The sequence below is a fragment of the Hoplias malabaricus genome, chromosome 14 (assembly GCF_029633855.1).
Source record: "Hoplias malabaricus isolate fHopMal1 chromosome 14, fHopMal1.hap1, whole genome shotgun sequence".
Classification (NCBI taxonomy): Eukaryota; Metazoa; Chordata; class Actinopteri; order Characiformes; family Erythrinidae; genus Hoplias; species Hoplias malabaricus.
In genome coordinates, this window is record NC_089813.1 from 29,063,901 (window position 1) to 29,077,258 (window position 13,358).

A 13,358-nucleotide genomic window follows, 5' to 3' on the forward strand; every position below is an offset into this window, starting at 1 on the left:
TCTACTCGACTCTACTCGCTTTTTGATCTGTTCCTCTACCAGCTAAAGTTAAGTGCTGTTCAGGTCCGTGTACAAATTACAGAATGAATTCCTGCAATATCTCAAGTATCTTTTATCATCCACCAATCCACGACGCATTTGTACTGCTTCAAAAGACCCCAGTGTAAGAGGTTTTACAGAGGTTGCCTAGTTTGTGCTGTATGTCTACATTTCATTTATATTGACAAGTCTTTCTGGCCACAAGCTTTAAACACATCACAGCTTAGTCTCTACTTGGCTCGCTTGGAACCAGGAGTGAGCATGGATTAAAGAAAGTATAATCAGTAAAGGTGAGTCTGTGTTGAATCTGTTCTGCATGAATATGTTTCTCGACAGCAGCCTGAGTCAATTCCATGAGTCCCTGACTCGATTCCCAATCCCTAGATACTACCCGGCAAGAACAGTATGTATACCTTATTTCATATTGGTGAAGGGAGGGGCACTAGGACCCTGCACTGAGGGAAAAGCCGCCAGCCTGACTGCCTCCCTGCATCCCTGTCTCCACTCCACACTGTTCTGCAGTTGCCCTGTGTGCGTGTGAGCGAGAGCACATGTTCATGTGTGTGTGCGTGTGTGTGTGTGTGTGCGTGCGTGTGTGTGCGTGCGTGTGAGAGTGAGTGCGTGTGTATGTGAGGAAGAACGAGCGAGCGTGCGCGAGAGAGTGTGATAGAGAGCATTTTGCTTGTTCCTTTCCATCAGCTGAAGCAGCAACCTGACCACCTGGAGCATAGCTTAGAGCAGAGGATCGGCGGAATGTAAGACTGAGCGTGTGTGTGTGCGTGTGTGCACGCGTGTGTGGGCGGGCGAGCGAAGGGGGAGGGCAGAGAGATGAAAGGGCCAGGTGAGAAGAGGAGTCCGGCTCTCACTCTCTCTCATTCTCTCCCTATGTCTCTCTCTCTCTCGTTGTTGTGCGCCACTAAGCATTAGGAGCTTTAGAAGGAGATCCTGCCTCTTGGACCTGTGCACCATAGCAACCTTCTGGAGGCTGAGGAGGTACATCCCACCCCTCCACCCCCCACGCTGCTCTTTCATCAACCTGCTACAGCTCTCCTCGACGGTGAGAGAGAGACAGGCAGAGAGAGAGAGAGAGAGAGAGAGAGAACACGTCCAAAAAACTCACCTGTTCCCGTTCTGGAAGGCTCCGCCAGCTTTTGCACAGTCATAGCAAGGTAATCTGAAACTCCTCTGAACTTGCTCTGGAGCACCTTTTGCACTTTTGCTTGCACTCACAGGATGAACATACTAAGTCTAATGGTGGGAGAGGCTTAATGTGACCACTTTAATGTAAAAATGCCTTGTAAAAATGTAAAAATTTGTGTATATTTGTGAAGTGAAAGCAGGGAATGAATAGCCAAGGCACTGGACGTTTATGACTAGTCTGTAACTTTAACTGGGAGATATACAGTAGCTGCAGGTTGCTTTGGTTAGGAAAAGTGTCTTGTTTAGAACATGCATTATGCACTTTTCAAATGACATATTTAAAAATGCCAAAAACGCATTTGTTGTTCTTTAAAAACCTTGAAATTAACACTTCTTTAAGGAAGATATTTTTGTGTATAAAATGTACTAGTGAAGACCCTTAGTAAAAGTTATGTGAAGGTTCTTTACCAAGAAATATTCTTCCCAGAACCGTATATATCCATTGCAGGTACTATATCAGGATTTCTATTTTTAAAATATTTGGAGCAGGTTTGCTCAGAAAAAAAACGAGGTCTCAACAGCAACTTAGTGCATGCAATACAAGTAGATAAAGGAAAACAGGGCATAACGCAATGAAACTTAGCCCAGGCCCCTGGTCCCTATGACTGAGCTTTTTTATGAAAGCCCAACCCCTGAGTTCATGATAAGGGTCGAAAGGCTGTAGATGTACACAAACATAAACACCACTGTACTAACCATCCTCATAAGGGGAGAACGAGGAAGAAAAAAGGAGTCCAGAAGTAGTCGAACAACAGGGCTGGTTTTTATTGCAGTAACTACTGAGTCATGTGCATATTATAGAGTCATATGTTTCTCAGTTGGCAGGCGGGGACATTTTTACTTGCTCTGAGAGACCAAGCTCAGAAAAACATGGGCTTTGTATTGAAGCATTATCTTGATTTGTTTTGCATTTGCATTTATATATTTGCAGTATTTACACTGATCAATGGTAGGGTTAAGGCTTAAAAAATCTCCTTGTTATCTACACTCAATGTCCATTTTATCAGCTCCACTTAACATACAGGTACCCTGTGTATTTCTAGAGTTACAGAGTGTAATCAATTTGTTGTTCTGCATACATTGTTTCAACAGTCAAAACCCCCACAAGACCACAGAGCAGATATGATTTGGGTGGTAGCTCATTCTTAGCACTGCCATGGTGTGACACTGACGTGGTGTTGGTGGTGGTAGTGGTGTGTTAGTGTGTGTTGTGTAGGTATGAGTGGATCTGACACAGCAGTGCTGCTGGGGTTTTGAACCACTCAGTGTCACTACTGGGCTAAGAATAGTCCACTGACCAAAAATATCCAGCCAACAGCGTCCTGTGCACAGCGTACAGTGACCACTGAAGAAGAATTATAGGACGACCAACACAAAGGTGCAGCAAAAGATCGTGTACTGTCTCTGACTTTACATCTACAAGGTGGACCAAGGTAAGTGTGTCTAACAGAGTGAGTGTTGAGGAAAGCAGTGTCTAAAGAAACTCCTGCAGCGCAACAGATGGACCAGTGTTTGTATCTGTAAAACTACAAATATGGAACTGATAAAATGGACGATTGCAGGAATGGTGGCTTTATTGTTTTGGTTAATCAGTGTATACTCTTCAAAACAGAGGAATTTCACATGTAAATAATGTAGTCGCACCTGAGACAAAGTGTCATTACCTTAATTGCAATCTTTAATATCATGTTTACTAATGTCCTACGAATTCAAATCACTTACATTAAGATTTGCGTCTATTTTTCTTTTGAAAGCAGAAACGCCACAATGGTATATATGTATGTATAGAGTGCTGTGCAAAATTCAGAGACCTTAGTCTAATTTTGTCCATTGTGTACAAGTTAATCATTGTTCAGTGTAGAGGAACGGCAAGAAAGAATGAAAAAGAAAATGTTACTTTAAAGCATGCATGCTACTGCCACTTTAACACTGTGAATACTATCAAACTAAAAGAAAAAGAAAGATTAAAAAATAAAACAAACAGAACCCCTTACAACTGTTCAAGAGCTAGTGGATCACCATCACTGTCATCATCAGATAAAAAGGTACTTAAAGCTTTTCAAGCTACGATTTTGCTTCAGATCTTAATACAATTTACAGGTGTTTCAATCCAGCCTTCCACTTAAAGATGTCATTGCAACGCTGGGTCTGAAAGGACACAAAACTCTCATCAAGTTTTTGCTGGGAGAAAGAATAGAGTGAACATGTAAATGTGCACTAGAATACAAGAAACCTGGGTCTTAAGAACTGAAAATGCTAAATGTACTATTGGAATTACTTGGACTGGGAGAACCACAAAAATTCCACCCTCTTCAAAGACCTAACTTTGGAAATGTGGGAAAATAGAGAAAAAGCAAAGCAAGTTTCTCCAAAAGAATAGAAGCTTTGATAAAGGATGTGAAAAAATGCTTAAAACATGTTCTTTGACATTTGCAAAGTACTGTATTAGTCTGTTTCTACAGTTTTTTTCTATATTGACTTGTACATATACACATGATCTTAGAGGTGTTGAACATAGCAATCTCTACGAAATGCCTTTGGACAATCTTCTAAATTTTAAACATATTTTTTTTCTAATTAATTTGACATTTTTCTAAATTGTTTAAAGTTAATTTCAGACATCTATGGTGACAATCAGAGGAGAAGTGGAGGTGAATTTTGTGTAGCTCTCTGTAGTTGGGCTGAAAAGGGCTCTAGAACTGCTGGCAGTTACACACCAATTGGGTTGATTCTTAAGATCTTAAGATTCTTAAGATGTTTTCCTTTGGGCTGTGTTGCACATGCTTTCCTACTTTATGCTGCAGATAAAACTCTACCCTCAGGTACTAGAGAATGAAGGAAGAGTGTTATTGTGTTCAGAATTAGAAGAAGCCGCATTTTATATAACTGAGATTGTTGTTGTCCGATGATAACCAAGTATCATCAGTCTTTCTGATTTTATTTTTTGTCTTTTGAGAGTTGCCCTCACTGATTGCAACAATAAACTGGTGGTGTTCCATCTCTATCACATAAAAGCAAAAATGCACTATAGATCAGGATCAGGTTGAGGTGAGGAAGACCTACACTTTAATCACCTTTAAAGAATTCATGCTTTGAGGGCTAGCAGACTGAGTGTGTGATGCCAGTCATTGTGCTGTAAATGTGAAAGTAATGGGTTAGTGCTCATCTTTTCAAGCCCAAAGTGGGTCAAGATGGCAGTCTCACAGTGTAGTGCTTTCACCATTTGCCTATGATTGAACTTCAGAGTTTTCTCAAATATCGGTCCACTTAAATACACAGCTGCTCCACTTCACGGCAGATGCTCTCCCCTATTTTTACACATATTTGAGGCTATGGTATTGCAGTCCTGCTAGAATTCCATAGTTGCTAACAACAATATTCCCTGGAGCAATATTGTATGTAAATACCAATACAGTACAATGACCATTATAGGGGAATTACGTTCATTCCCCTACATTACGTTCAGTGAGTTGTTGCAATGTAAACAATGTCTTGTAACCAGTTCAAGCAGGTTTTAGAAACAAACCTTTCATGACAGGTTATTATCATTGTTGCTATAAAAAACAAAACAAAACTGTAAATGATTTTAAATTCTAGCATTAACTCAGCTGCACATTTATGCATAAATTTTACATTTTTATTTATTTATAATTTTAATTCAGAATTCAAACATCCTCAATTTGTGGTAATTGCTGCATAGAAATGGCAGGTATCATTTTATCCAACAAAAAATAGTCTAAAAATTTAGTAATTAATTAGAAAATGGCAGGCGAAAAAAATGTATTAGTCACATACCTTCGATAAATGCGATTGCGAACGTGTTAAGTTTTTTTTTTTAAACAAAATGACACTTGTCATTTGTAATACTATGCAGCAGTTACAGTTAAATGGGAACAAATTTTTAATTACACAAAAAACTACACCTAATATATAGACATTTAAAAAAATCTTAAAATCAGCTTTAAAAAGTAACTACACTGCACTAGGTTTCCACAAACTCCATCCCTAATTCCACTTTGAAAAATGCTCAATTTTGGAGGGGATACTTTCATGCTCATGGTCTTGGTACTGAGATGCAGACCTGTCATGGATAACCACTTGTTGGCCAGTGCTGGAACAGTGGGAAATATGTGCGAGTCAGTCGTGCTTTTACATCTGTGGTAAGCACACATAAATCCATAAATAACTTATAATAATAAATACTAGAACACTAATTAACAAGGTTAGATGATATTTAGACAAAGAAATCCGAAATGGCACTGAAATATTCCCTTGTATGCTTCTTACATTTATAAGTGTGGCACGGATGGGCGTCATTGTGGGTAGGGGGTAACACTGTTTGAATGTTTTGTATAATGTGGGCGTTGCAGATGTGAAACAGACCACAATCAAACAAAATATTATAACAATTTGGAAAACGGTTCAAATTTTTTTAATGGATTATTACAGAGCAATACATTTCAGCTATTGATTAAAAAAAATACATCTTAGTGTATAATTAGTCTGTGTCCATGGATGATGTCTCTGACTTTCCATCTACAAGGTTGACCAGCGAGGTAGGTGTGTCTAATACACTGCAGAGTGTTTGGGAAAGTGTTTGCAAACTCTACCCAAATTGTACCTCTGTGGGGGTCCTGTGTGGTTTTGATTATTAAAGAACAGGCTGAAAATAGACAATTAAAGTATGCAGAGCTACAGATGGCCTACAGTCTGTAATAGTAGAACTACAAATCAACACAAATATACATGCGTACACATACACAGTTATACAACAATCATCATTCACCTCAGAAACGCAGTATGGCAGGATGTTCTTTGTAAAAAAGACTTCTGAGTAGCACATGTACAAAATCTTTTTCTATTACTGTTCATTTCAGTGTGACCTTAGGCCTCAGGCTTCAATACAGTTCCCATATCTTTAAACAAAGAAAGCTTAACATGTCCAGATTCGTCTTGAAATCTCCCTGAGCTCTGGTCACATCGCTGACCACATTGCCCATGAGCCTGGCAGTTATGGTGAGTAAACAATGAATGGATAGACTAAGTGTTTTTCCCCTCTCGTCTTATTTTCGTATGGCACAGAAGGGTTACAAACAAAGAGTTTGTAAGTGTAAACATCAGGACAGAATGCAGGCAACCGGTAATGATGTAATCAGATCAGTACTAAATATTAGGAGTTCAAGTAAGTGTGTCAGCTCTGAGCAGAATATCCAGTTCAAAATCTGCTGTATAATCACATTTGAAGCAGTCCATCACATGCCCAAGTACCACTTGTATTGCATGTTGTCTTACTGTAATATTAATAAATGTTCTTTATGGTTCCCAGGTTTTCAAGTGTGATCTTCAAGGATTTTTTTGAAGGAAAAATGAGGTATTTCCAAAAGAATCCAGTAAATTCAACTAAACGTTTACATATAAAAACACATTACACCGTTGTATAATCTCACTGTCAGATCAAAGTTTGTAGCTCAGTTTGTTTTATATACATCCTTTGGAAACAGTTTAAACTTTGACAGAAAAAACCCAGAAGAAATAGCCAAGATATTTTTATAAAACAATATCAATGATGCAAAGCTATGCTCGTACTAAGAACACATAGACTGCTCATGTTACGCTCTTTTGGAGAGTTTTCAGCTGGCTAATGAAGAACAAGTGAGAGAATCAGCTTCACGTGTAATAAAATCTTGTAAGGTTTTATTTTAAGTGCTGAGAAACTTTTAGAGAAATATATTTTTGGTGACAGCAATGGAAATAAATGTATGGAAAATGTTTATGAAAGTTACATTTGTTTCTGTGACACGTCCTGGACATTGACATAAACTCCCTCTCACCCACCAGGAACAACATTTCTGATCAGAAGACACAGGACACAGAGTGTGATGGTGTCTGTGCAAGCATGGAGATAAGTAGAAGGATGTGTGGAAATGAGGTGACTGGTTTTATGGCACAGTCCCTGCTATATGCTTGTATCTACATGATTGTGCCATTACACTAATAATACAGCCCCCACTAAGCCCTGGAGTTGGGCTGCTATTTGGTAAGAGAGGATGGGTGATAAGCCCATGAATGTAATTTCTGCCCATTATCCTCATCCTATTCTCTCATGGATCCAACTGCCTCCCCTCGCTCTCTGTGGAACCTGTCCCAAGTCAGCCAATGGCATCTGAATACTACCCAGCCCAATGGCTCAGGCGTCACACTAACCAGTGATGGGGCTCTGCTCCAGATGCTGGCCCTCTGTTCTATGGTCCTGATGGACATACTGGCTGTGGTGGGCAACTTGGCTATCATGGCAGTCATTGCCAGAGCACCACGCCTGCACAAATTCGTCTTTGTCTTCCACCTGTGCCTGGTGGATCTCCTGGCTGCTCTAGTGCTGATGCCTCTGGGAATGTTGATGGAGAAGTCCTTCTTTAATGAAGCCCTCTGCCAGGCATACCTCTGTCTGAGTGTTGGGCTAATCAGCGCCGCCATCCTTACCATCTCAGCTATCAATGTGGAGCGGTACTACTACGTCGTCCATCCAATGCGCTATGAGGTTAAAATGACTGTGGGGCTGGTAGTTTCAGTTCTTATTGGGATATGGATCAAAGCTATGCTCATGTCTGCGCTTCCCTTGCTGGGATGGACGGTGCAGAAGGACGAAGCACGAATGAATTCGGTTTTGGAAACACGATGCTGCTCTTTGCATTTGATGAATCGAGGGTCTCATCGCTTGGTGTTCATGATCATCTTCACACTCATATACTTCCTGTGTCCAGTCCTGATCATCTTGGTGGTGTACTGCAACATGTTTAAGGTGGCCAGGGTAGCAGCCATGCAGCAAGGTCCTGTGCCTACCTGGGTCGAAACTCCTCGGCCACGCTCCGAATCCTTGAGCAGCCGTTCCAGCACTGCGGCCAGCCTGGGAGGAACTCGCAACACACCACAAAGGACTTTCGGTGGAGGAAAGGCTGCAGTGGTGCTGGTGGCTGTCGGGGGTCAATTCCTAGGCTGTTGGCTCCCCTACTTCTCATTCCACCTCTATTCTGCCATCATATCCTCCTCACCCTCATCCCTGGCTCAACTGGAAGGCGTGGTCACCTGGATTGGCTATTTCTGCTTCACGTCAAATCCAATTTTTTACGGCTGTTTGAACCGGCAGATCAGGGAAGAACTGGCAAGGAACATGGCCTGTGTCTTCAAATGGGGGAGGCCTCGTGAGGAGGAGCAGCTGCCCAGCAGGGAGGCTTCTATCGAGGAGAACTTCCTGCAGTTCCTCCAGGGCACTGGCTGCAACCTCGGGCCTAGAAACTCACACAGCACATCCGTTCCCCAACAGGAAGATGACGACTCTCTCACGGCTCATCGCCGACCTTCTGCTGACTTCCACATCCCTGGACAGATCATGGAAGAGACTTCGGAGTTCATAGAACAGCAACAGCTGAATGACCTCAAAATATCAGACAACTGTATCAAAACGAGACCTGAGCTGCAGGGTTAATATTTAAAGATGTGTAATATATATTTTATTTATCTTTTTAATGTTCTCATGTTTGTTGTTAAGTCTTTTTGATACTCTGCCCAACTATTTGTATAGAGGCGAAGCTAATACTTGGTTTGTAGAATTCAGTTTTGCAGAATGTATTTTCTTTGAAATAGCTCAGCTGATGAACAAATGGTTGCTCTGATTGGGACTGACAACAAATGATCTCTGCACTTAGATAGTCAACCTTTATTTACTGGTCCAATTATGGTATAAGAGTGTGAGAGGTTAGCTAGCTTAATTAAACTGAGGCATTAGGAGTGTAGCCCGACAAACAGACCTGTCATGAGGCTTCTACCCTGATGTATCCTTCTCTGCTGTCGTTTAATGAAGGTGAATGAATGGAAGAAGTACTCCATACAAGCCTGAGAAAAATTCAGAAATCATCCTAAAGGTATATCATTTCAAATCAAAATGGCCATTATGCAATAAGTTATTCACTATTCAATATCAGGAAAAAAGAATTAAACAAAGATTTAACAATAGACATTAAAATTAAACCTATGTCACAATATAATACAAATATGCAATACATATTCAGTGTTTCAGTATTTACTGTTCCTAAATAAAGGTTGAGAGAGGGGCATGTTTTACTACTGTGTTAAGGGGTGTAATGGTGCATCTCTCCTTTTAATAACGCTCTATAAATGTTTGGGAACCGAGGAGACCAAATGCTGTAATTTTGAAGGTGCAATGTTTTCTCAGTCTTGCCTCTTATACAATTTATTATCAATACTCATTTTGGGCCTTGTCCCTTACATTTACAGATTTCTCTAAATCTTTTTCATCTTTTAAAGATAGTATGTACTGTAGATGAAGAAATTCCCAAGTTCTTTGCAGTCTTTTCCCAGGTTCTATGCAGTCTTTCATGGGGTGAATACCTCCCTATCTTCACTTCTGAAAGGCTTTGCCGCTCTGAGATGCTTCTTTTATTCATGCTCTTTTTTTAATCATGGCAATTAGTCTTCTTTTTTTCTAAGTTTATCAAACTTTTGTAGCCCAAATTTCTGAAACATGCTCTAGCCTTCAAATTACAAATGGACATATATTTTTTTTTCAAAAAACACTAAACATTCTTAGTTTGAAATATTGTCTTTGTATTATTTTAAATTAAATATATGGTTTAAATTATTTGCAAATTATTGCAATCTAATTTTATTTACATTTCGCACAGCATCCGAATTTTTATTTTTTATTTTTTTTAACAGTGGTTCACTTGTTCCTAATGGCCATTTTGACTGGGAAGTGATTAAATAAAAAGTGGTTTCTGATTTGCTTTGTGTGCAAGGATACATTTCTGGACTACTAAATGCTGTTTGAATACAAGGGATGTATTAAAAGTTATGTGTTGAAGCTCTGCTGTACATAAAGACCATGCTACTGATCCCTACAGAAACACTGGATAAATGGAGGATGGTTCACAAATTTCAGATCGATAAACATAGAAAGACTTTCTACTGGCCATGTTGAGAGGGACACAGTTTGTAAGAACAAAACAAAACAAAAAACATCGCCTCAGCATATTAAGTCACATTTTCCACACCTTGTGATATGGTTAGCACAGTTTACTCCTCCAGGCTCTGAGCTTTATGAAGCACCTGATGATCAGAACAATCAGATAAAAGGGTCACATTGGGTCAGCTGTGAACATGGGTCACCACAGATGATTTTATTTAGCTTTATAAGTACTGATCTAAAAGAGTCAGTTCATTTCGGCTCTCTGCCCACACTCACTGCAGCTGGTGGTTTCCCCCATAAGGCAAACAGAAGTTTGTGCAGTCTCTTTTATACCAGTTGCAATGTTTAGCCAGAGCTCATAGACAAATATGAATTAAGAGAATTAAAAAATGTGCACCAAGTATTGTTTTTAATTAATTCAACAACATCTTCACCAGCTCTGTGTTTACCTGTGAAAAAAATCGATCTCAGTGTTCTCTAGAGCCCAGCAGATACTATGTTATAAAATATATTACACTGTCAAAAATGGACTGCTTTGTATTAACAGACTGAAAATCAGCTGACATTAATTTTGAATGGACAAATTCTTTTGAAGTTGGGCTAGCAAAGGCAGTGTATCATCAATGTTGGAACAAAACCTTGTATCTGTTTTTTGGTTTTTGACATAATTTAACAATAGTTGCACTTTATGTTGTGTTACATTTTCCTGATGAATGGAAAAATAGAAATTCTCCAGGATTACTTGGAATAAAACGAATTTCCATTAACTTGTAGTGAAAAGTTTTTGTGTGATAGTGGAAGTGACTATGTTTTATGACCTTTGAGTCTCTTGAAGTTCATCTAAGAAAAAAGAGGAAAGGAAAGCACAGGAGAGGAAAAGAAGCACAGAAATGTACAGACAAATTAAAACTTCCAATGAACAGTGGAGTCCATTATGACTGAACATAACAGTATGGGTCTATGTGCTGATGATTATTTTACGGACACTTGTGCAGAGATATTACTGCTCTTGTGATATCTAGACTGCCATCAGCTTGCTTTGAAGAATTTCTGCCGTTGGATAATCATAGGCCAAGTGTCTCATAAGGTGAGCATTATTTTAGCTTGGTTTGTGATTAGAGAGGTAGTGGTCCTTGTGATTGCGAACAGACACTGCCCACAATAAATGGGCCATTGTTTAGGGGTAAACCTGACTCCAGTTCTCTACAGTGCAGATGTTGTGTTTTGCCATAAGCAGTCTCAACATGTGACAATATTTCATACTTTCTTTTTCCCTCCTTCACGTGTAAACTGGACACTGCCATCTCTATTCTCCCTTTATTACTACCACTTTAATATACAGAAAACAACAGGAATTAATCAAATTCACCTTTTACTATTGTTTTAAAAGCCTCATTTCTCTTGGAGTCTACTTTTGATGTTTGTATGAAAACTTGCAGTTCATTTTTACAAGGTCATTGGAGTTTTACATATTTGTTTATTTAAATCTACATTTATTTTGAACCTTGCCAAGTCCTTTACAATTAATTTATTTACAATTTATTATCAAAAATGGTCAGTGACTCTTGTTAAACAGTGATAAATATGAAAAACAATCTTTGGCCTCTGTTTTTCCTTAAAATGCCCTACATGTACTATGGTTCCTTTAATATGTTTAAAAATGTGTTTTATGGTGAAAACCAGACCTCGAAACAATAATAAAATAATTTATTAGTCGTAAGTTAACGTTCTTGCCCCTCAGTATAAAGCAGATGTGTAACTGTGAAGGAGAGACTCAGAACCGAAGAGCTTTATATGATTCCTGAATGAATCAGTTGATTTTACACTGAGGATCTGCAGTCGGTATGTGACCAAAGATTCATTCAGGAGTTTATCTGATCCTACAGTGGCCATGGTTCAGACGAACAAAGGGAGAGAAGCACATGCGCATCGCAAAGACAAATGAACGAGTCATTTTGAGCTCAGTATTCTTGGTCAGGTGCTGCTTCTGCCACTGGTGAGATATATTTATTATAATTTGTTAGTTTTTTTAGTTTGTTATTATCCCTAAGCCATATGTAACCTTATTGGTACGGCTGAAGGGAGGATGAGGGAGGTGGACGTACATGCAAGGAATAACTTATTTACAAAACAAAAATAACAACACAATATGAAAATAAGCAAGAGCAGGGGAAACAGAAAACAAACTAGACTAAACAGAACGGATATAAATAGGAACAAAGAAGAAACAGCCATGAACCGGTGGAGTTGTATACCAAACCATACAGACAGAAAAAGCATACATGTACACACAAGACCAGACAAGGGAACACTGAAACCAAAGTGGTGTGTATATATATATATGTATAAGGAGCACAGAGAAGAAACACCTGGGAAGGATAATGAGAGGGCAGGACCACAAAGGAGGCACAGGTGGGAACACTAATGACAAGGCAGGGCTAATGCGGGGCTAGGGTGGAGCTAATGGAGGAAAAACAAAAAAGAAACACAAAAACAGAGAAGGACCTCATGAAACAGGGCAGAACTCCTAAACATGCAACTCCCATTGACTTGCTATGACTTGTATCATGTATAACACCACTAACATGAAAGAGGCTACAGTTTTGCCACAATTCTAAAGTGTAAGCTTACACAAGTAGACCCTTGAAAGCCCAATAATATTTGTGTAAACCTGTATGATTTCTCACAAAATGTTCTTATAACATGTGAAGAGGGTATATTTCTTTTCCTGATAAGCCAATGTCCACTCTTCCTATTCTAATAATATCGATGAGCATTGGGTATCTATGATGGCAACAATTACTTTTGTTTTAGGTATGCGCCATACGACCTGTCCCACAGAATGAAGTAGGAAAAGAACAAGTGGAAAAAATATTTTTTGAGTTTGTATGTATGTTTTATGTGTTTTCTAGTCGGCTAATTACAGAAAAAAAGTAGGTAAAGCTTTGGTTGGAGTTTGTGTACACAGGTTTTGTTTGTGTGCTCTGGTGAGCTGGATGCAGAGTCTTTGTTGACAAATTATTCTGTTAAACGTATTTTAAAAATTGCATATATATATATATATATATATATATATTTATTTGAAAATAAACTTGTGTTGATAGCCTTATGGCAATGTCATGTAGGTGTAATACGA

At 39.1% G+C, this 13,358-nt stretch overlaps 1 protein-coding gene across 2 annotated transcripts; it reads left to right on the top strand.

Annotated features, from left to right (window-relative positions):
• Positions 1–666: 666 nt before the first annotated feature.
• gpr61 (G protein-coupled receptor 61) lies at positions 667–9,825 on the top strand. Of its 2 annotated transcripts, XM_066644374.1 has the most exons (4): positions 667–794; positions 961–1,208; positions 6,566–6,610; positions 7,078–9,825. In XM_066644374.1, exon 4 carries the CDS (start codon positions 7,343–7,345, stop codon positions 8,720–8,722), a length of 1,380 nt encoding a protein of 459 aa, XP_066500471.1. In that variant the 5' UTR covers positions 667–794; positions 961–1,208; positions 6,566–6,610; positions 7,078–7,342; the 3' UTR covers positions 8,723–9,825. The 2 variants fall into 2 exon arrangements, with proteins under 2 accessions (XP_066500471.1, XP_066500470.1); XM_066644373.1 differs by lacking the exon at positions 667–794 and having other exon boundaries at positions 881–1,208.
• The last annotated feature ends 3,533 nt before the right edge of the window (positions 9,826–13,358 follow it).

Bases quoted from the DNA above. Each gene is read 5' to 3' on its own strand.
- gpr61 (XM_066644374.1), top strand. From the start codon at position 7,343: ATGGATCCAACTGCCTCCCCTCGCTCTCTGTGGAACCTGTCCCAAGTC.